The sequence below is a fragment of the Herpailurus yagouaroundi genome, unplaced genomic scaffold, assembly GCF_014898765.1.
Source record: "Herpailurus yagouaroundi ecotype Mexico unplaced genomic scaffold, PumYag 203, whole genome shotgun sequence".
In the NCBI taxonomy this organism is placed as follows: Eukaryota; Metazoa; Chordata; class Mammalia; order Carnivora; family Felidae; genus Herpailurus; species Herpailurus yagouaroundi.
This window is the reverse complement of record NW_024412434.1, coordinates 2120711-2143761: the sequence shown is the minus strand read 5'-3', so window position 1 is coordinate 2143761 and position 23051 is coordinate 2120711. Positions and strand designations below refer to the sequence as shown.

General features: G+C 36.5%; 1 protein-coding gene across 23 annotated transcripts in view; it reads left to right on the top strand.

Moving 5' to 3' along the window:
* CREM (cAMP responsive element modulator) overlaps nt 1-23051 on the top strand; it is a 75725-nt gene that overhangs the window by 33593 nt on the left and 19081 nt on the right. For 9 of the 23 annotated variants that reach the window (XM_040450964.1, XM_040450968.1, XM_040450995.1 and 6 more), the window contains 4 exons: nt 5066-5212; nt 8035-8132; nt 8490-8632; nt 17786-17974. In XM_040450964.1, coding sequence (XP_040306898.1) covers nt 5066-5212; nt 8035-8132; nt 8490-8632; nt 17786-17974 — 577 coding nt within the window. Of the gene's footprint in view, nt 1-4091; nt 4902-5065; nt 5213-8034; nt 8133-8489; nt 8633-17785; nt 17975-23051 lie in introns of those variants that run through there. The other 14 variants (XM_040450975.1, XM_040450973.1, XM_040450974.1 and 11 more) reach the window with 5 other exon arrangements.

Below are 23051 nucleotides of genomic sequence, written 5' to 3'. Positions count from 1 at the left end.
AATTCATAAGTATGACTTGTTTCTGTGAGATTTTTTGTGTGTATTTAGCCTTGGAATGAGTAGTTGACATTTATAAGAAATATTTCTCTATTTCTACCTGCAGTATGCATATTTTAGTTCAGATGAACTAAAGTTTATGTCCCTTTACCAATGTCTTTTTAGGAAAGACTATTAATTCTCTTCTTTTTCCAGAGCTTCTTTAGAATTCTGTTTGCACATTATGAATAAAATAATTATAATACTTTTAATAGATTGCTCTTAGTGTTGCTCAGATCTTTGTTTTTTTTGGCTCTAAGGCATCAGTCACACAGTTCTCCTTCTTATTAGCATTTTCACTTCGTTGCCCTACCATTGCTTTCAACCTGGCCTACCTAAAACTGAATCTACCACCTGACACAAAACAAAAAGATGCTTCTTTATTTACCCACTTTTGGCTTTAGAACTTCCATGCATGTTCTTGAATCATTGCCAGTGTTCGTTCTATGCCACCTGTGTACAATACACCACTTCAAGATGCTGTATATTCCACTTGTGGCCCATGTGATCAGTATAATATAATGATAATACTAAGATGTAAATGTAGGGAGCCACATGAGGTTTTGTTTTGTTTTTTAATGAATAACAGTGGTTTAGCCTATAACTCTACCAGTTCAGTGATAGGACTAATACTAGTCACATCAGTTTTGGTAAAATCAATGGGAATAGAATGTCTGAATATATAATGTCTCTAGATCTAAGGGGTTTTTCTGCTTTTGTTTTTGTTTTTTTTCCCCAAAGATATATCTTAATTCTAACTCTAGGGTATGTCATTTCTGCTGGTTCTCTACGTGTATTTCAGCAGTTTAACAAAAGAGCTGACCCGTGAGCTTTTGCACTGCCCAGAGTTTGGACATAGAGAAGTTTCACTGTAGTTATAGAATTCCTATAACTCATCTCCAGAATTCTAGGAATACAGTTTGTATTAGCTCCCTTTCCACAGCAGGTATTCTTGACACTAAGCCACTTTGATAGAGTGATTATTTAATAATTTAAAATCTTGAAAATTATACTTGAAAGGTAAGTAAAGCAACTTAGAACATGATTTATATTTATCAAACCTGTATGAATCTTTCTTGAGTTGTTCATTCTTCAAAATATCTAACGTCTTTGAAGCTGGATTTCCAAAATTTAAAACTTCTGCTTAAAAGCTTGAATTTTATCACTGACCATAAACACTGTCAGTTGTTTTTCTTGAAGTGACAAGCTCACTTCATTTGCTTTTAAGAAAATGTTTTCCAAAAGCTCAAGTTTGAATAGCATAATTTGTTTGGCTATTGGCCATTCTTTTGAGAAAACTGATCTGCCATCTCAATCTGCAGGTCCAGTCTGTAATACTTATAGTACCCTGGGGTATAATTCATATTATATTTTACTCAGGCTGACATCTGAACTCTCTATCAGGGTTACTGGATATATTGGTTCCGGCTGTGCTGCTGTGGTGTAGTTGATATCACAGCCTGCTGCGTTGCTCAGTTCTTTACGCTGTGAGCCAGGGCCTAAGAGCTACATTGGGATACAGCAGCAGTTTTCAAAGTGTGGTGTGCACAACCCTAGGAGAGACTCCAGGAGACTTTCAGGAGGCTTAGGAGGACTAAAGTATTTTCATAATAATGCTAAGGCTTTTTTTCCTTTTTCTCTGTATTGATACTTGCACTGATGGGTGTAAAAATAGAAGAGGGTAGGGGTAAAGCTGTTGGCGCCTTAGCATGAATCAAGTCAGAGGCATCAAACTATACCAGTAGTCATTGTGTTCTTCATGGACATTCTCTTGCAGTTTTCAAAAAAATACCAGTTTCACTTAAAAATACCCTGGTGAAGCAATAAATATTACCCATTGTATCAAACCTTGACCCTTGAGTACATGTTATTTTAATATTCTGTGTTAGGAAATCGGTATGTTTACTGAAAGCATTTCTGTGTAGTAAAAACTGATGGTGTTCTTGAAGAAAAACACTTGAGTAATTGAGTGGCGAGATGAACTAGCTGGGTTTTTTTCCCATAGGACATCAGTTTTCTTAAAAGAATGGCCAATAGCCAAACTATGCTATTCAAACTTGAGCATTTGGAAAACATTTTCTTAAAAGCAAATGAAGTAAGCTTGTCACTTCAAGGAAAACAATTGACAGTGTTTATTGTCAATGAAAAAATTTAAGCTTTTTAAGCAGTTTGAATTTTGGAAGTCCTGCATCTACCATTGTGAACTTGATAGTTTTTCAGTATTTATAGTATTCTGATGAGATTTATGTTGATTTTAATGAATGAGATTTTCTGATAAAGTATCATGAAATGTGGCCGCATTTGGGAGATCTGCTTAACTGAGTGAGCCAATATTTTCCAGATAACTACTGCATGGTGTTACAGAATAATGCATGGGATCCATTCAAAGTATAAGACTGGTCAGTGGATGTAACTGATATGGTTCCAGATTCCACATTGCAACTAATCTTTACGTGAAGCAACCACCTGTTGAGTTTTGGTGTAGTAACAAAGAACACTATCCACATATTTTGAAAAAGCTATTATATTACTCTTCGTTTTCCAATGATATGTCTGTGAGGTCCAAATTTTCTTCAGGTATTGACTAAAATAACATATTGCAACAGATTCAGTGCAGAAGTAGGTATGAGAATTTAGCTGATTTAAATTAAACCAGACATTAAAAGAATTTACAAAAAAGTAAAGCATTGATACTCTTGTCACTAATATTTTGTTTTGGAAATGTAGTTATTTTTAATAAAATGCTATTTATGTTAGCATGTAATGGAATTGTTATTTTTTTTTTCCAGATGATTTTATTTTTTCAACGTTTATTTATTTTTGGGACAGAGAGAGACAGAGCATGAACAGGGGAGGGGCAGAGAGAGAGGGAGACACAGAATTGGAAACAGGCTCCAGGCTCTGAGCCATCAGCCCAGAGCCCGACGCGGGGCTCGAACTCACAGACCGCGAGATCGTGACCTGGCTGAAGTCGGACGCTTAACCAACTGCGCCACCCAGGCACCCCGAATTGTTATTTTTAAAATGTAAAAATGTTTCAGTTTTCATTTCTAATATGATAAATATCAATGCACATAACCAATGGTATGCTGGAGCTGACTTGTGAGAGCCAATTATGTGCATCTTTTTCCAACTTTATGTTCAGTGTCATCCATTGGTAACTTGAAATCTGCCACAGTAGGAGTTTTTACATTATGGAAATCAGCAAACCTTTCAAATCAAGGTTCTCCTTTCCCAAAAACTGATTGACAGATGTTGACAGCACCCTACTGGATATAAATCACATAAACAAAAGCTTTTTGAGTCATCAGTAATTTTTAAGAGTATAAAGGTGTCCTGAGAGACTAAAAAGTTTGAGAATTATTTGTGTGGTGAAAAGAATACCTTTTGGTAATTGGTCCACAAAGGGGTGGATGCCCTTTTATTATTATACAGCTTTGTCTTTTGTGCTGGTTTGTCATTTGTAAAACAAATCCTCCCCCCTTTTTTTTTTTTTTAACTTCTAGTTATTAAATTTATCGATTCTATTATGGCATGATCTTTTTCTTTCCCCAAAAATCTAACGTAGGCAATAATACTGCAGGGGCAGGTGGGCTGAATTTGCTCTGTGGGCTACATTTTGGGTGTCTCTGCCCTGTTCTGTTGGTTATGCAAGCTCATATCAGGGCCTGGCTCAAGTTGTGGCTTCTACACAAAGCCTCTACTTACTGTTCAGGCCCATGCTGATCTTTCTATTCTGTACTCCTTGACTTTCATGACCTGTACAATGGAGCAATTAGTTCTATACTGTTTGGCATGCTATTGTTTCTTAGGTGTTAGTTTTGTCAATTCTACTTTATACCCTAGTGCACCCAGTACAATACTCATCACATAGGTTCTCTTGCATGGATGAACGATTTTTACTTCCAGGTTACCGAAGAAGTTTGCTTTCTAAGGAAATGATCTTGTAAATAAATCTTATTATTTGTTATAAACCCAGTTTTTAGTAATTGCTTTAAAGTATAAGTAGATTGGAAAGTAGATTGGTGTTTCTTAATGTGAGGCACTACACAGAGACTTCCTTCAAAGTTTGTTTTAGATCTTGTGGTTCTACTACCATTCATGATAGAAGCTGGTAGCTTATTTCACTTATTTCATATCCAAAGTCTTTGGTTCTTGAGTAGGTTATAATGAGTAGTGAAACAGTAAAAGGAGGCAAAGTTTCTAAGATTACATTGGCCTATAGGATTGGGTTGTTTACTCAGTAGGAAACTTAGCAGGTTTTAAATCCAGGGGAGTGGAGGTATTGTGTTTTGCTGGTACAGGTCTCTGTTGAAAGCACTCAGGGGTGCTGGGAGATGGCTGTACTCTGTGCAAGCTGAATGATGGTTCTGGCCCTCTTCTCTAGATGCTCGAGCTAGCAGGGAGGGAATCTGTAAGAGGGCCATACCAGCTCCAAGGCATGTACTTTCTCTGGATCACACACACTAAGAGCATGAGGGGTCTTGGAATTCCTCTGTCCTGTGCCTTTTTTGTGATTATGGGGGGATAACAGTAACTTCCATTAGCATAGAGACAAGGCATTAACTTGCATCTGGAGTAATACTAGAATGGGGCAAACGTTTCATTTATTAAAAAATAATTCACCACATTTAAGTTCTGTCTCCAGTTTCTCTTAGGAAGTTAGGTAGTTTATACTCTGGCCAAAATAAGGATTCACTGTTGGTAGTCTTGATGTTGTAGTGAGGTAGTTTAACTGCTTTAGAACTTTGCGCTTGGAACATTCTTCGCCAGCGAAGCATGGGAACTGAAAGTGAGGAGCATGGGTTCTTTAATATCTATCACATCAGAGAATGACTGTTCAGCACAGTAACCGCCTCCTAATGGTAAGTACCCCAGCACACTCATCGTTTCTTAGAAGCAGAAGAAAGAAAGGAAGAATTGGCCAGTCCTAATAGTGATTGGTATTTCTTCAAAAAAAAAAAAAAACAAAAAAAAAAAGAACAGAAAATGATCCAGCCTTAATCCTCAATGATGATCGTTTTTGCAGGTTTCTGTAGCTGGATCAGGCACCGGAAGAGGCTCCCCAGCTGTAACTCTAGTGCAGTTACCTTCGGGCCAAACTGTGCATGTCCAGGGAGTAATTCAGACACCACAGCCATCGGTTATTCAGTCACCACAAATACAAACTGTTCAGGTTAGCTTCCTTCCTGGATGATTGGTCTTTGACTTTCTTCAGTTTTTTTTTTTTTTTTCCCTTTTACGAATTCATTTACCATCTTTTTTTCTCTTTGTGTAGCTTTTATGCTCAAATCTTTTTATTAGAAGTTTGGAGGAATTTCCCTTTCCTATGTGGAGTGTGTTGTGCCCTGTGAGATACATAGATTTGACCAAAGATTTGCAGTTTGGTTGTTAGCTCTCAATTTGCAGAATGAGTAATTGTCAGATGAGTAATTCTTTGAGTTGTTGCTCTGTACTCAGGCACAGATTTATTTGGCAAAGCTCTCCAGTGGTGCTTAAAAATATTTTGAGGATTCTTTGGCAAAGATGTCTGATAAACACAGTAAAGATTATAGTATTGGCTGTTTTCATGAATACTCACATTAGTAGGTAGGAGGAAATTTAAGTTTATCTTTAATATGTGTAATTTGTAGGAAACATAGGATATTATTGTCACCTTGGTGTTAGACTTCTACATCACGAACCCCTCTCAGATGAAACCTTGGTTTTTGTAGGCAGGATTATTGTGGTTATGATCTGGAGATCTATTTTATTATTTATTATTATCAAAGTTGGTCACGAATCCTTAACATTTCTTGAACCTAAAACATTTTTTGCATCAATAGATATAAATTAAGTATGCATTTTTAAAGTTTTTATTTAAAAAAATGTTTTTAAGTTTATTTATTTTTTAGAGAGATAATGTGAATGGGGGAGGGGCAGAGAGAGAGGGAGACACAGAATCTGAAGCAGGCTCCAGGCTCTGAGCTGTCAGCACAGAGTCCAATTAGGGGCTCGAAACTCACAAACCATGAGGTTACGACCTGAACCAAAGTTGGATGCTCAAATGACTGAGCCACCCAGGTGCCCCAAGTTTTTATTTTAATTGCAGTTAACAGTGTAATTTTTGGTTATTGAATTTATTTCTGTTCCTTTTTTACTTCAGTAATTATCCTTTAAATGTTGAAATTTACTTGAACATAGTTGATGACAGAAAGATCTTGAGGAAAACATAGATATGCATACTTAATCTCGTCCCTTGCATATTTGAGTACAGCTTATTGCAGAATAATGAAACAGTTTGCAAAATTATATTTGAAGTAATAAATCCACATTCATTAAAAGCTTAGCTATCTTTCCTACACAGGTATCTTTTCAAAAGAGTAAGAGTCATTCTTAGCAGTTTTTTTTTTTGTTCTTTTCCATAATGACTCTTGATTCCAAGACTTTCTGAATCTTTCTGACTGTAATTATAAAACAAGAAAGTCTTTCCACTCTCCTTTTTGAATTATGACTTCTGTTGGGGTGCAGGTATTTCTACTCTAGTTTTAACTTGGCTGCTGTTGGAAGAAAGTATTACCTTATATTCAGTAAGCTTTTTTGGATTTTGTTATGTGGATGATTTAATTGTCTTGGTAGAGGTAAGTGCCAGTGGATCTTGTCTTAGAATTCCTACTTGTTGAACAGTGGTCAAGTCACTTAATGTCTGTACATGAACTTCGGCTTCACCTTTCTAAAATGGTTAAAATAGTATCCTACCTCACATAAGGGGTTAGTTATAATTATATGAGAGATGTGTGAAAGCCCAGTATAATGTGGTAAATGTTTGGTGGTGATACATGATTGTTGATTGCAACAACATTTTTTCTAAGTTCTATTGGTATGTGTGCTTATGTGTGGAGTGCCTATGACCAGAGATGTATAAGATTGTATGTGTAGGTGAACATAGATGTACATCAGTGTGCCTTGGGAAGTATATATTCCTGCTCATATTGTTGACATGTTAATAAGTTCTTTTGATTTTGCCCAAATCAAATTTTCATATAATTATAACAATAAGGAAAGTGAGTTTTATAAACTCAGAACTACCCTATGCCCTGAATTATAATGGCTAAATATATTGAGAACTGTCATGTTGTAGAGATTCATTATTTTAGTTTTCACCCTTTCCTTATAATCATGTTATTATCATGTGACTTGAAAAATGAAACTCTGACCTTTCTTTTAAGGAGAAATTCCTTATTTTGACTTTCAGGAGTTACCACCATCAAGCCCCAACCTTCTTGATATATAAATCCTAACTTTAATCAGGCTTCTTTATTTTTTTTAGTATTTCTTTTTTTTAATGTTTATTTACTCAGAGAGAGAGAGCGAGTGAGCAGGGGAGGCGCAGAGAGAGACAGAATTCCACTCAGGCCCCACACTGTCAGTGAAGAGCCCAATGCAGGGCTTGAACCCATGAACTGTGAGATTATGACCTGACCTGAATGAAACCAAGAGTCGGATGCTCAACCAGTTGAGCTGCTCAGGCGCCCCTTTACTTTTTTATTTGCTTCTTTGAACCTGTCTAATGTCTAACCTGAAGACCTAGCTCAAGTCAGCTGTGGTATTGTGAAGAGGGAAGTGAGGTAGAGATGCTTTATTTTGCCTCTCAATCCCCCGCTGGATTTGTAAGAGTATGTTCAAGGTTGAGATCTTAGGTCTTATGTATCTTATATTTAGTCCTTTCCTGTGAAGCCTCACCTGCCATTCCAACGACTTTCATTTGCATTTCTGTACTATTTATTATCTGTCCCATTCCTTTCCACACATACCTGCTCTACAATTGAAATGTGTATGTCTGTGCTCCTTTTCCTAATACCAGGTGTGAGCTGCTTTAGTGTAGGTTCTGTGTGTTCTGTTGCTGGATGCTTTGCCAGCAGCTGGTTTAGTACTGCACACACAGACCCTTCAGCACCATTTTTTGATTGAAGGAGGTCATATATTTTATGATGCATTTCAGAAACTTTTGTATTATAGGTAGCAACGATTGCAGAGACAGATGAGTCTGCAGATTCAGAAGGTGTAATTGATTCTCATAAACGTAGAGAAATCCTTTCACGAAGACCCTCTTATAGGTAAGTCTCCTACTGTAATGATACTTAAAACAAATTTTTTTTTAATGTTTATTTATTTTAGAGAGAGAGTGCAAGCAGGGGAGGGGCGGAGAGAGAGGGAGACATAGAATCAAAGCAGGCTCCAGGCTCTGAGCTGTCAGCACAGAGTCCGATGCAGGGCTCAAACCCACAAACCGCGAGATCATGGCCTGAACTGAAGTCGGACGTTCAACCGACTGAGCCACTCAGGCGCCCCTGTAATGATACTTTTTCCAAAAAAGGAGAATAATTTTATATCAAAGCAGTTCGTCCATTATAGCTTTTTTGTTTTAAATCTCATTCAAATACCTTAATTATTTCTGTTTAATTATGTTTTAGAAAAATACTGAATGAACTTTCCTCTGATGTGCCTGGTGTTCCCAAGATTGAAGAAGAAAAATCAGAGGAAGAAAGAACGCCACCTAACATCGCTACCATGGCAGTACCGACTAGCATATATCAGACTAGCACGGGGCAATACAGTATGTATGCTGCATTCGATATGGTACAGTGCTAGCTTTAAGTCTTCTCTAGTTACATTGAAGCAACTTGGGTTCAGCATTAAACTGTTCCATTTTAAAATGCATCATAATATCCAAACTATGTATCATAGAATGAAAAGTAAATGTTAAAGAAGTAAGAGATTTGTACTGACAGCTGTCGTATACTTTTGAAAAGTCAAAAATTTTTGACTGAATATAGAAGAAAACTTTTGGGTGAAAATAAAGGGAGGGTTTGCCTATTTATATGTTTATATTCATGTCTAGTAAAAGTTTAAAACTTACCTGTTTTTTGTTGTCTTTATAAGATGCATGTGAACATAAGCTATAAATGTCTGTATTTCATTCTTGTTGGCTTTTGTTACCAACAATTACATATTATGCTTCCTAATCTAAAAGAGGTACATAATGTTTTCTAAATTATGTTTTAAATGTAATTATGTTTTCACTACTCTTTGTTAATTTGTGCTGCAGCTTTTTCTAGAAGAGAATGGAAAAATGATTTATTTTTAAAAACTGCAGCCATTGGACAGATCATTTTATTTGAAATTTTAAACATCAAAAGCTGTAAATAAACAGATACATTCACATTTAGTCTTGTGCATTTTAATGGGCTGTTAATTCTGTGCTTTTTGCTCTAATTAAAGCACTAATTTTTTCCCAAATCAAGTACATTTGATATACATAAAAATGCTTTAGTAAAAAAACAAGAGCTAGGAAGAAAAGAAAAAAGGGGGAAGAAAAGCCAGAAAAAGGACAGAAAAAAAAACCCCATCTTTAAAATAGCTACTTAGGTAATGGAATATGTGTGGTAATAAGTACTATGTTGGTTTAAATATGATGGTAAGATTTTACATATGTCTTCTGTTTTCCCTTTAAAAAAAAGTAATACCTAGAAAAATTCTCAAATCTTAAGATGTGGCTGTTAAACTATAATCCTTAATATGTGAACAGATCTTATGTAGTCACTAGTTTTTTTAGAGGTTTTTCTTTTGGTGGTGGCAGATTTGCAATATTAAACTAAATCTCCCTTGGTAATTGTGGTTCTTCAGGTAGCTCGTACCATGATACCTAGCAGAATTGGGGTATAATTTGTCCACAGCCTCTATAGGGTGCTGAGTGGACATGTCCAAAGTCAATGTTAGGAAAAGGAAACTCCCCACTGTCTCTGTAAAGAGTCACACCTTGAGGTTTTAACTGTTATTTTTCTTGTATTACTTCTCTGATTTAAATGCCTTTTTGCTGGCCCAGTGGGAATATATGGTGGGAGTTTTAGAACTGTAAGTCAGAATTTGCCAACTGGTATGCCTCTGCAGTGTAGCACACAGGTACGGGAGTGTGAGCGCCTCATGCCTCCATCCCCAAGCGTGGCCCACCAGGGCTTGGAGCTGCTGGAGACTCCTGGCTATTCAGATCTGGCCTTGAGCAGTGGGCTGTGTACATACTATCAGCTTCTATTGGTGATGTGGTAGGAAAAAGGTTGGAAATTACTGATAAAATAATGCTAAGACATCTTAAAGTTTGGGGAACGATCTAAGATGCTGTCACCTTAAATATTTCCTGGCATTTCCCAGTGCTGCTTCAGAGTTTATAGAAGTGGTGATCTCTTTACAAGTGATACAGAGGGGGGTGCTGTAGTTTATTTTGCCTAGTTTATTAGCTGAAAATCTGAAATTGTGAAAACATTGGGTTGAGAGAATTTTGAGGCTACAGATGATGTGCAGGAGGCACTGGGTCCTGCCATTCACTAACTGGATCAGAGAGAGAAGCTTTATTTTTCCATCTCAGGGTCTTTGAATTGATAATAATACAAAATTGCCAAACTCTGGGCAAAAGGAAATAACAGGTAAAAGTGGGAGAAAGCCAGACATGCTACTTTTGACACAAAACAGAGCTGTAAGGTAGCTATGGCAGTGTCTCCTACATGGTCATTAAACTTTTCCCTCCAGCTAACAACAGAGCCTTTATTTCTTGTGCTCGGAGTGTGTGTGCCTGCAGCAGGGGCTTTGTGTGAAACGTCAGTGTGGGTGTGGGGTGGTCAAGTCAGGAGAATAGCAAGTCAAAAGATTAGAAGTCGGACGTTTATCTGTTTGCCACGTTACAAGTCATGGACTGTCTTTTATTGAGGTTTCTTTAATTTGGACCCATACACTAGATCCTGGTAGTTATTTTAACTAAAGGCTGTGGTTGTTCTGTATGTGCTGTCTGCAGGTAAAAATTACCAGTTTTATTGGTTCATGAAAAGTGACACTAACTTTGTTCAAAATGCATCTGTTAGACACTTAGCGACACTTGCTTAGGTTTATAAATGTTTCTTCTGAAAGGTGAATACTAACATTTAAAGTTTTTAGAAGACATTTACTTTAATTGGAGGGTAAATGTATATTTACATATAGACAAGATCCATTTTCATTAATCGTATTTCTTAGTAGGAATAACTTAACAGATATTAATGCTTTCATGTTGTTCCTGGATATCTAGAAATAGAAACAATTACTGGTTTTTAGACTGGAGGAGTTTATTTTACTAGAATTTTTGGAGATTCTTCTGGGTATCTGTTTTCGAGACCCTTTTATAAGGTTTTACTGTAAAATGTGGTTTTTTTAGGTTTAATTCTTTCTTCAACTTTTATTCGTGGATGACTTTCCCCCAAACTTTGTTTATTTTTTCAAAGATTATCATTTTTTTTAATGCTTATTTATTTTGAGAGAGAGAGAGAGAGAGAGAGAGAGAGCAGGCACATGAGCAGGGGAGAGGCAGAGAGAAAGAGAGAGAAAAAGAGAAAATCTTAAGCAGGCTCCATACCCAGTGTGGGGCCCGACATGGGGCTTTATCCCACGACCCTGGGATCATGACCTAAACTGAAATCAAGAGTTGGTCGCTTAACCAACTGAACCACCCAGGCTCCCTCAAAGATTATTATTTTAGATTGCTTATTTTTAATTTGGTATAATGAGGTAGTTGGGGTTAAAAACAAAAAGAAATGAACTAAAGGACTTTGTGTGTCAAAGTTGAAGAAATAAAATATAAATGAGTGTACTCAGGCTTTCCCATATATAATCAGTTATATTTTTAATAATTGAAAGTTAGCTGTATGACAGAAGTAGGCCTTACTGTTTCAACTTATTTTTTTTTTAATTTTTTTTTAACGTTTATTTATTTTTTTGGGACAGAGAGAGACAGAGCATGAACAGGGGAGGGGCAGAGAGAGAGGGAGACACAGAATCAGAAACAGGCTTCAGGCTCTGAGCCATCAGCTCGAACTCATGGACCGCGAGATCATGACCTGGCTGAAGTCGGACGCTTAACCGACTGCGCCACCCAGGCGCCCCTCAACTTATTTTTTTAATCACAGAAACTAAGAAGTGAAAGTTAGAATAGGCTACTCCCAGGGAGTAGTAAAAATAACTAAATAGGCAGGGATTCATTATTGCAACACCACGTAAAAGAGCTACACTTGCAAAATCTTTACTGGAAGTACAGATCTTAGTGATAGGTTTGTTGTATGCCAATTAAGTCATTCTGGCCAAAGAAAATCTTGTATGTCTCAAAAGAATATTTCTGAAAGATAGCAGTTCAGATAATCTCAGAATCTGCAAAGAATGTTACTTGTGCCTAAGACATTTAAGATCTGCATTAAATGAGAGTCATACACATATATTGAGTAAAAGCAACTAAAGACATTTAAGTTTGCAGTTTCTTAATTCATTAAATTTTCTCTAATGAAAAAGGTTTTTTTTGTTTGTTTTGGGTTTTTGTTTTCTAATCCCTTACTCTGCTATACCTGACCTCTTCTCTTACCAATTAAGGACTATCACCCAAGATTTTTTTTTTTTTGCCTAAATGTCCCTTGTCTCCGCTTGCTCCTACTCTATTTTATGACGAACCTTATTCAAATGTGTCTGTATTAACTCATCCATACTGGAATTCTTACACATTAAAGGTAAGTGGCTCAGTCCAAAATCCATCATAAAAAGAGATCTATGTGAACTTTTTGGGCTGCTTAAAAGAATTTAGAATTCTCAGGAGACCTCTCCTGTGAGTAAACACCAATTCCATTCCCTCATAAAAGGAATTTGCATGATAGGTGCATACATTCTAAAGTAAATGCAGTTGCATTTATAATTCTTAGTAGTGACTTTGCTTAAATTCTCCCAAGATAGCTTTCAAAGCAAACATGGAAGGTATCTGCTTATAATCTTGGTGTTGCTATTGTTATAGCATGAGGCTGTTTTGGTCTTTCTTTAGCTGTATGCACCTCTTGGCTTTCAAGGCACAAGTACTCACAGGTTCTGTTCTATGCTCACTTTTTATTTATTTATTTATTTAAAAATTTTTTTTAATGTTTTATTATTTATTTTTGAGACAGAGAGAGACAGAGCATGAATGGGGGAGGGTCAGAGAGAGAGGGAGACACAGAATCTGAAACAGGCTCCAGGCTCCGAGCTGTCAGCACAGAGCCCGACGCGGGGCTCGAACTCACAGACCATGAGATCATGACCTGAGCCGAAGTCGGACGCTCAACCGACTGAGCCACCCAGGCGCCCCATCACTTTTTAAATTTAAGTCAGAATTCACTGACTTAGGGTCTGCTGTTCTTTTTTAAAATTAATTCAGTGAAGTTTTATTTACATTTTTTTTTTTTTGCAATTTGGAATAAAGATGGTTTTAAGTTATAATTAAACATTTACATGTTTATGTGTTTGAATTGGCTCCTACATACAAGTTTAGGACTATAAAGATGTTAGTATGGGGCGCCTGGGTGGCGCAGTCGGTTAAGCGTCCGACTTCAGCCAGGTCACGATCTCGCGGTCCGTGAGTTCGAGCCCCGCGTCAGGCTCTGGGCTGAAGGCTCAGAGCCTGGAGCCTGTTTCCGATTCTGTGTCTCCCTCTCTCTGCCCCTCCCCCGTTCATGCTCTGTCTCTCTCTGTCCCAAAAATAAATAAATGTTGAAAAAAAAATTAAAAAAAAAAAAAGATGTTAGTATCAAGTAGAAAGAAGCCAGATGAAATCTTAATTTAAGTAAATTTTATTCATTCCTCTTTTGGGTCTGAACTCTCTTTTTTTTTTTTTTTAGTTTTCCACCCTTATTTATCTTTCTTTTCTTCATTTATTATGAAGACTTGAAAGTACTACTTTTTTAAATTAAAAAAATTTTTTTTACCAAAATCCTCAAATTTTCATCCCACACATAATCTTTTCCTTACTCCTATGAAATTAGTAGCTCTAGGGGAGGAGTGCTCAATGGCAATGAGTAGAAGTCACAGATTTTTTAAATACAGGAATTTTAAAGAATTTAATCCCTAGACTAGTTGATATATCATACTGGTTACTGTGATGTATGGTAAGTTGGAGATGGGGAAACCATACTTGGGTTAACACAGACTTGAAACCAAATACCATGACTGTATAAGGATGTACACAGAGACATTTGTATAACCACTAAAACCACCTTAGTAGAGCAATATTTAGTGCACTAATGAATTACATTCTAGACATACTCTTCATGTAAGGTCAGTGTGCTCAACATTCAACCTGTGTATAGAGTGAGCTACTTAATTATGGGGTATAGCTTACCTGAGACTTTAGGAGTAAAAAAAAAAAAAAAGAAAAAGCTAACTCTCACAGCAACTAGGGCAACTACCCTTTACCCACCATTACTACTACCAATAATATGCTAGCAGGCTTGAATCACTTAATAACAGACATTGAAGTAGAATTTAATTGATTATATAATCTAACTGTTCAATTTTAATTCAGTTTAGATAATTTTATCAAACTAATGTTTGATGACTTAAAAGAGGAAAATCAGTATGCATATAATCTAAAATAAAAACACTTTTAATTATGCTTGAGTCCCAATCAGTCTTTGTGGACCAGTGTGAACTCTTCATTGTGATCAGCAGTGTGGCCACAGATACAAGCTTTTATGCCCCAGTTGCATGTGTCATTATAAGAAAACATTAATAAAGCCTAGGTCCCCAAAGTAAAATTAGTAGGAAATACAAAGGTATTTTAACTTCATTAGTTACTAATGGCCTTCAGAGGGGCCTATCATTTTATTTAAAAATGATTAACCAGATGTATCTGGGATTTGCTTTGAAATACTCCAGACCAAAAACAGAAAAAAAAAAAAGTTTGGGAATGAGTGGGCAGGGAAAATAGATGACACAAAATTCTTTGTACTTCTATGTTTGCTAGAAAATTTCCATAAGTTTTAAAAAAATAATTAGGTAGGGTCTCCTGGGTGGCTCAGTCAGTTGAGCGTCCAACTTTGGCTCAGGTCATTGTCTTGTGGCTTGTGGGTTTGAGCCCTGCGTTGGGCTCTTGCTGACAGCTCAGAGCCTGGAGCCTGCTTCGGATTCTGTGTCTCCCTCTCCCTCTGCTTCTCCCCTGATTGTTCTCTGTCTCTGTCTCTCTGTCTGTCTCAAAAATAAATGAACATTAAAAAAAATTTAAAAATAAGTAAAACAAAAGGTGTGACTAAACTCAGTTAATTTCATCATAAATTTTCCTGCTATGTATCTTGATGTGTGTTTACTGAAAGCACATATTTTGCTATCTTTGAATATTTTGTAGCCTAAAAGTTTGCTCTTCAAATCTTGAATACACACACACACACACACACACACACACACACACACACACACAATCTAATTCTAGTATCCTGAAGCATTGGGAAATCTTGTTAATTGTCAAATGAGAGGTAACATTTTGAATGGGAAGATCTTCTGCCATTTGATAATGCCAAAATCAAGAGGGCCTTTGGTATAAAAAATAAAATCCAGGTTAAAGTACAAGACTTATCAGTAGAAATGTTCTCCCCTAGAGCTAGGTTGTATGCATATGTGTGTTTAGCTTTATTTTCCACATCTAATTATATAATGACCAGAAAATAAAATGCTGAGAGGAACAAATTCTTGATATATCAACTTTTCACTGTGTGAAAGCAAAGAAGTTTTGATGGGAATTATGAGGAAACATTGAAAAAAATAAGAAAATATGGAAAGAAAAAAGTAAGGGTCTTTGTTATCTATTTCATGTTCTTACCCTCAGCAGCAACTACTCTCGCCTTAGATTTTTTTTACAAAAGGCTAGTCCCAAAGCTTGCTAATTGCATTGGCATTGAAAATTAAGTTGTAGTTAGAACGTAAAGCCATACTTTATTGAATTCTAGATTCAAGAATGGCTCAGTTGTTTATGATACAGTTTGTCACGAAATGATAGCCATCATTCATCGTTAATACACTCAGCTTTGTGCTTCTCCCACACTGTGCATACACGGCTTGTGCCTCTTCTTCTGACACTAAACTGTCAACTGAAAACACACATTCAAATATATGATAACATATGAAATTCATTCACATCCAGGCATGAAGATCTGAGGAAGCAATACCTCCTCTTTTTCTTACTTCTCTTTTAAGAAAGTAGGCATAGTTAGGTTTCTTCCAAACACTTTTATTTATTATAAAGGGTGAGCCCTGAGACCCTTGAAATCTTATTTTTAAAATGTGTACAGAGGGGCACCTGGGTAACTCAGTCGGTTAAGCGTATGACGCTTGATTTCAGCTCAGGTCGTGATCTCACAGTTTTTTGGATTGAGCTCCATGTTGGGCTTTGTGCTGTGTGAAGCCTGCTTGGGATTCTCTCTCCCTCTTTCTCTGCTTCTCTCCCCCACTTTCTCTCTCTCTTTCTCTCAAAAGTAAATAAACTTTAAAAAATAAAATGTGTACAGAACATAATGCTCTACATGAGCCAGATGAACAAAAGGCTATTACGTGAGTTTCTCAGCCTCAGCACTGTTGACATTCTATAACTGATTCTTCACTGTTTGTCAATTATATCCTAATGGTGGCCTGTCAAAGAACAAAAACACAGAGAATGCATCTTGCTGAAACCTTTTGAAAATATTAACCCATCTTTCTCTTAATTTAGGTCCTAGAACTAAAGATTTATTGTTACTCTTTCCAGTAGTTCTGACAGGTTTATACAATCAGGTCTTCACCTAAATGGGCCTTTGCTTAGATCCTGGAAAAAAACGGTAGAGAATAAGTTGGAAATATTGACATACATTCCCCCACTACTGTAACATTCCTGTAAGGCATTTGCATTGATCTATAGGCCTTGTGTTATTCTGATGTATTGTTACCTTCATTGTAAATCTAGTGAGCTGATTTATATGTGATTTTTTTTTTTTTTTGAAGGGTTCTACTTAATGTCTGGTACTTAAACTAAAACATAGGGTCATACTATTTATGTTAAACTATACTGAAGTCTTGGATATTTTAACGGGAATTGAAATTGAATTAGCAATGAATTGAATTAGAGTAAAATTCAAAAAGAAAACATTTGATCCATTCTTTGGAAACTTTTGGTTAATATGTTAACTTTTAAACATGGCTGGCAGGTCTCAGTGTTCAGAGGAAGTCTACCTCGTTATCTGCTGCTATGAGCTGCAGTTATTCAGGACATTTGGTAGACATAAATATTGTAGCACAAATTCTTTCAGTGGTTATTTTTTAAGATCCTTTCCAATGTAACATTTTATATTTCATATTTTATATTTCATCACATAGTCAAAATGGTAAAGGTTGCAGTTTTGTAGACTTAAGTTTTAAAACCAAAATATATAGTAATATAGGTTCCATTAAAAGCTACTTTCTTTTGATAGGTTAGAAAGTAGTTAGCTGAATGAAGGTATAAATTCATTGTAGTTGTGATGCTCGATAGAATTGCATTGACCGTGTTTTAAATATTAGAAGAATGCTATTTATCTATAACTAAAAACATCTGGAAGAGTGGAGAAAATCAAGAAGCTGAACTTTCTCCCTGTCTGCATCTCCACTCTTCCTCTTAAATGATTTAGTTGGTTGGATACCATGGAGGAGGGAAACTCCGTGGGTTCTATGTATTTCAAATAATTCTGAATATAACATATCTTCAAGGGTTGATGAGATTTTTCAGAGTGTTTTCCCATGAAGAAGGACCTCCCTATCAATTCAGCATAGAGAAATAAGGGTAACTTGAGAATGAAGAGCGTTGGTAATTAATACGCCCGCAGTATAGTCTTCCAATACGGGATTATTAAAAATGAATCTTGAAATTCTCTAATATTTCTTTTCTCTTTCTGTTAAGTTGCTATAGCCCAAGGTGGAACAATCCAGATTTCTAACCCAGGATCTGATGGTGTTCAGGGACTACAGGCATTAACAATGACAAATTCAGGAGCTCCTCCTCCAGGTGCTACAATTGTACAGTATGCAACACAGTCAGCTGATGGCACACAGCAGTTCTTTGTCCCAGGCAGCCAGGTTGTTGTGCAAGGTACATTTTATTAATCTAATACATTTAGAATACACTGTATCACACCATTTAGTGGTGATTTTATAGTTTTATGAAATATACAGGAGGCAGATTTGGGGTGGGGGGAGGCACTTTAAAAGGCTTGAAGAGGGAATATTTTAGTACGTTAAACAAGCTAAATTATATGATTTTTACTTTTTCGCAGGCTTTACTGGCTCTAAAGAAAGGTTCCAATCAGGGTAGCATGATGGGGAAAAAGGACTTGGACACATGAGAGAATTTTTTAATTAATTAAATATCCTTTCTCTGGGGGTTATAAATATTATACCTAATACATATTTTTATTACCTGGTCTATGAAGATTTAAGTATCCAGTGCATGGTGCACTGAATTGGGGGTTTTCCCCAGATGTTACACTCAAGTCTAAGTTCTAGACATCTCATTTCAAAACAAATGCTGATATTTGTTTCTCTAGACCATTCCAGGTATCCACTCTATTTCATATGGAAGTAGTGAAATAAAATAGTTGGGATGTAGCCCTAAGCTTTCAGGGTAACCTAAGATTTCAGTTAAATTCAAGTTATACATTGTTTTAATATCATTCATTTGTGCTCATAATAACTATAATGTGTTTAATACAACTTGCAAAAACCCTATATTTTAATTTAATAACTCTATTCCTCTTGGCATTTGCTTAGATGTTTGATGTAGCACTAATTTTAAGGGGGATAATATTCATTCTTTTGGTTTGAAAGTCTTGCAAGTATGGAAAAAAAGCAGATTCTGACTGACGAGTCTCTTGATAATTAGCTTTACCCTTAGGTGTTTTGGAGGTTAATGTGGACTATAATAAAAGTATATGAAGAACTGAAGGAGTTCATATATGGAGTAAAAAAATCCATAGTACTTCCCTAGTATTTTGTTTTCTTTACTTTGTAAAATCAAAATCATCTGTTTTATTTCCCCTGATTCCCATGAACCCTCTATGTCTAAATAAATAATCATAAAAAGTCATCATTTCTTCTAATTTATCTTTTTTTATGTGGAAAATCTACTGTAAACCTGATATTTTAACATAAGGAGAGCTTTAAAAATGTTTTCTGTTTTGCATAGATCATACAATAATGAGTTTTGTGCTTTTGGGGTTTTACTGAAGGAATCTTCTCTTCTGTAAGCCAAAGACATTTTTCTATATTAGTTATATTAGCTTTATAGCTTTACCTTTCACATTTATGTCCTTAGTCCACCCCAGGTCCACTTCTGTGTATGGTATTAGGTGGGAATTCACTGTCATTTTTCTCCACATATGGAGCCAGTTTTCTCCTACTAATGGTTTATCCTTTCCCCATTAACTTGTGGGGCAATGTTAATTACATAGTAAGTTCTCATGTATTCTCAGATCTGTTTCGGAACTGTCTATTTTGTACTATTGGTCTCCTTTTCTGTATGCCAGTACCATACTGATTTGTTCTCAGAACAAGTTTCCCTTTTTTATCTTAAAAAAAAAAATTCTATTAGTGCTGATTTAGCTTGTATGACCCATTATTCTTCCATATGCATTTAGAACAAATTTGAGTTTCTAAATAATGGTACAATAATAAAACCAGCAATGAGGTTGCATTTAACTTATAGATTAATATAGGGGAAACTGAAGTCTTTTTTTTAATTCAAATATAATTGACATATATCATTAGTTTCAACTGTACTGGTTTGACATTTGTTTAAAATACAGTAAGTGATTACAAGTAAGTCTAGTTAACATCCATCACCACAGTTACAAATTGCTTTTTTCTTGTGATGAGAACTGTTAAGATTTAGTCTCTTAGCAATTTTCAAATAGGCGACATAGTATTATTAACCGTAGTCACCATGCTGTACATTATATCCCCAGGACTTTTTTGTACCTTTTGATCCCCTTCACCCATTTTACACCCTTCCTGCCAGCACCTCCCTCCCCATCTCTGGCAGTCACCAGTCTGTTCTCTGTATCTGAGTTCTGGGTTTTTTGTTGTTGTTGTTGTTGTTGTTGAAGATTCCACTTGCAAGTACCATCATACGGTGTCTTTCCTTTGTCCGACTTCACCTAGCTTATTGCCTTCAAGTTCCACCCATGTTGTCACAGATAGCAAGATTTCCTTCTCTTATGTATAATAATAATCCAGTGTGTGTGTGTGTGTGTGTGTGTGTGTGTGTGTACACACTACATTTTCTTTATCCACTCACCTATCAATGGACACTTAGGTTGCTTTCATATCTTGGCTATTGTAAATAATGCTGCAATGAACATGGGAGTGAATATATCTTTTCCAGTTAGTGTTTTTGTTTTCTTTGGGTAAATACCCAGTAGTACAATTGCTGAATCATAGGGTAGTTCTTTTTTTAACTTATTGAGGAACTTCCATACTGTTTTCTATAGTGCCGCACTGATTTACATTCCTACCAACAGCGTACAAGGGTGAGGGAGAACTGAGGTCTTCATAATGTTAAACTGACCTATTCCAAAGCACAGAATGTCTCATTTATGTAGATCTTATTTTAACTTTTTTTAACAGTTGAAAATTTTCTGAATGGAAGTCTTCCATATTCTTTGTTAAGTTAGTTCCTAAATGCTTTATGGTTTTTGTTGCTAGTATGAATGATACATTCTTCAGTAGTTGCTGGTGTAGGTAAATATCACTAACTTTTTAAAAAGTTTTTTTTATTTATTAATCTTGCCAAACTGAAAATTACCTCTAGTAACGTGCATATTCTTTGTGAATCTATCTCTGATAGTATGTGAATGTTTATATCAAATACTAGTAAGATGTTTGTTTCTTCCCTGTCAGGCTTTATTCCTTTTGTTTTCTTTTTTGTCTTTTCCTTTTTTGCCCTTTCCTTTCCTTTTTCTCCCTTCTCTTTAAAATACTGGTGGGTAGGAGTTCCACTTCTATGTTCAATACAGGTCAGTGGGCATTCTCATGTTCCTCTCTATCACCTTACATCCTGTCATTCCTTTGGAAGGTCACAGCAATTTGTGAGTTCTCAGACCTTTTCTAGATTGATCCCTCAGCAGTATTTAACACGGTTGACTTCTGCTTCCTTCACTTTCCTGATACTGCATTCTTACCATTTTTTCTTCTCTTTCTTCTACATCTCTTTCAGTCTCCTTGGTTGGTCCAGTCTTCTGCTGCTCATCTCTTCAGTGTTAGTGGTGTTAGTCAAGATTGAATCCTGGGCCCTCTTTCATCTGACTTGAGCACTCTGCCTGACCATGGCTTCAGTTCAATGTGACCATGCCCCTGACTCCAGCTGGCTACTTAGAGGTTCCACACACATCTCTTGACTTTTTAAGACCAAAACCACATCCATTTTCCCCACCCCAGTTCTCTTTTGGTTTACCCTATTTCAGCAATGAACTACTGCCCAGCCTGTTGCTTCAGGCTAGAAACCCGTGTGTCATCCCTTCTTCCTCCCAGCCAAACCACACATCTCTCCACCCCTCTCCACTCTGTCCTCATTCTACTTCCGGCTACCGTCCCCTCTGACCTGTCATTCCCTCTGCCAGGTGGCTGCACTGAAGCTGGTAGTTGTGGAGTAGCTTCCTGATTTTCCTAATCATGCTAGAGGTGGCAGATCCCTTGTTGGCCCAGTTTTTTTGAGAATCGTTCCTGAAAGTTCAGGCTCCCTTTCTTCATCCCTCTCAGTAATTCTGGGAGCTACTAATAATCCTTAAAAACAAAAGTCTCTGCCTTCAACCTTTTCTTTTTTCTATTTTACTCTCACTTCTGCAGTTCAGAGTGGTATTTCTAAAATTCAAATCTAATCATGTCAGTCTCCTGTTCAGAATTCTTCAGTGATTGCCTGTTTCTTGTTAGACAAAGTCCAAAATCTTTAACACCCAAATTGCTGCTTGATCTAGGCCTTGCTTCCTTTACTAGACTTCTCCCTCTTTTGTAATGCAGCTGTGTGCTGGTTTTCTTTAATTTTCCGTGCTGTGCCATGCTCTCTCATCTTTCCAGGGCTTCACACTTAGCCATTGCCCTGACAGTAACACTTATGCCCATCATTTGCAGTATTTGGGCTTCATCTTAGACAGTATGTCCTCTAGGAAGCCTTGCCCGATCCTGCAGATCTGCTTCAGGTAACGTGCGGTCAGTTCCTACTGTACCTTCTTAGACTATGTGAGACATGCTTAGACAGTAACTTCTGTTTCGATAGGGATCCTTAGTACCTAGCACAGTCCCTGGCATATGATAAATGTTTAATAACTATTTATTAAATGAACGTGAAATTCTCTTCTTCTGTGAAAATGTTATTAGTTCTATGTGCTGGTTAACTGAGTTTATCTGGTCCATGGAATGTATTAAAACTTCACTAACAGCAGTAATCAACCAAACAGCGAACTTCCTTCTTTCCTTTCTTTCCTTCACCTTTTTTAATACTAATATTTATTGAACACCTAAGTGCCAATTTAAAGAAAATAGATTAAAGTCAATTTGAAATTTCTGAAATTGGTAATAAAATTGACCAGTACCCTTGAACCCAAACCCTTAGGTAGGACTGGAATGGAAAAGAGTCTGTCATGGAGCCTCTGATTGGGATCAATGTCTGGGTTGATCTCTAGACTTTCTTACTTAACTACATGTCTTCAGTTCATGTGCTTTGGAGAATTAGTAGAATCTTGAATACTCCCAGAAATTCCACCTCCATCTGAGTATAAAGTCCTGCCTTTATTAAAAAGTGCTTAGTTGAATAAGGCAAAAATGTGGTGGAATGCCCTTTCGTTGGCATAAGGTTAGGTTGAATTCTAATCATGTAAGTGAATGGGTTTTATTCAACCCACTGGTGAAGATAAAAGGCCTGAGTGCCGTGTCACTTATTTTTGTGTAGTAGACATGCAAATCATTTCTTTTCCCAGACTATGGTCTGTTATATGGACCAAGACCTAATTTTTTGTCTAACCTTGCCACTGTTAAATCTCCTGTAATGATCTAGCTCTTCATGCACTGAACATTCATTAAGTGATCCAAATAACATTTGGCATTAAAAGAAAAATTATGAGGGGCACCTGGGTGGCTCAGTTGGTTCAGCGTTCGACTTTGGCTCAGGTCATGATCTC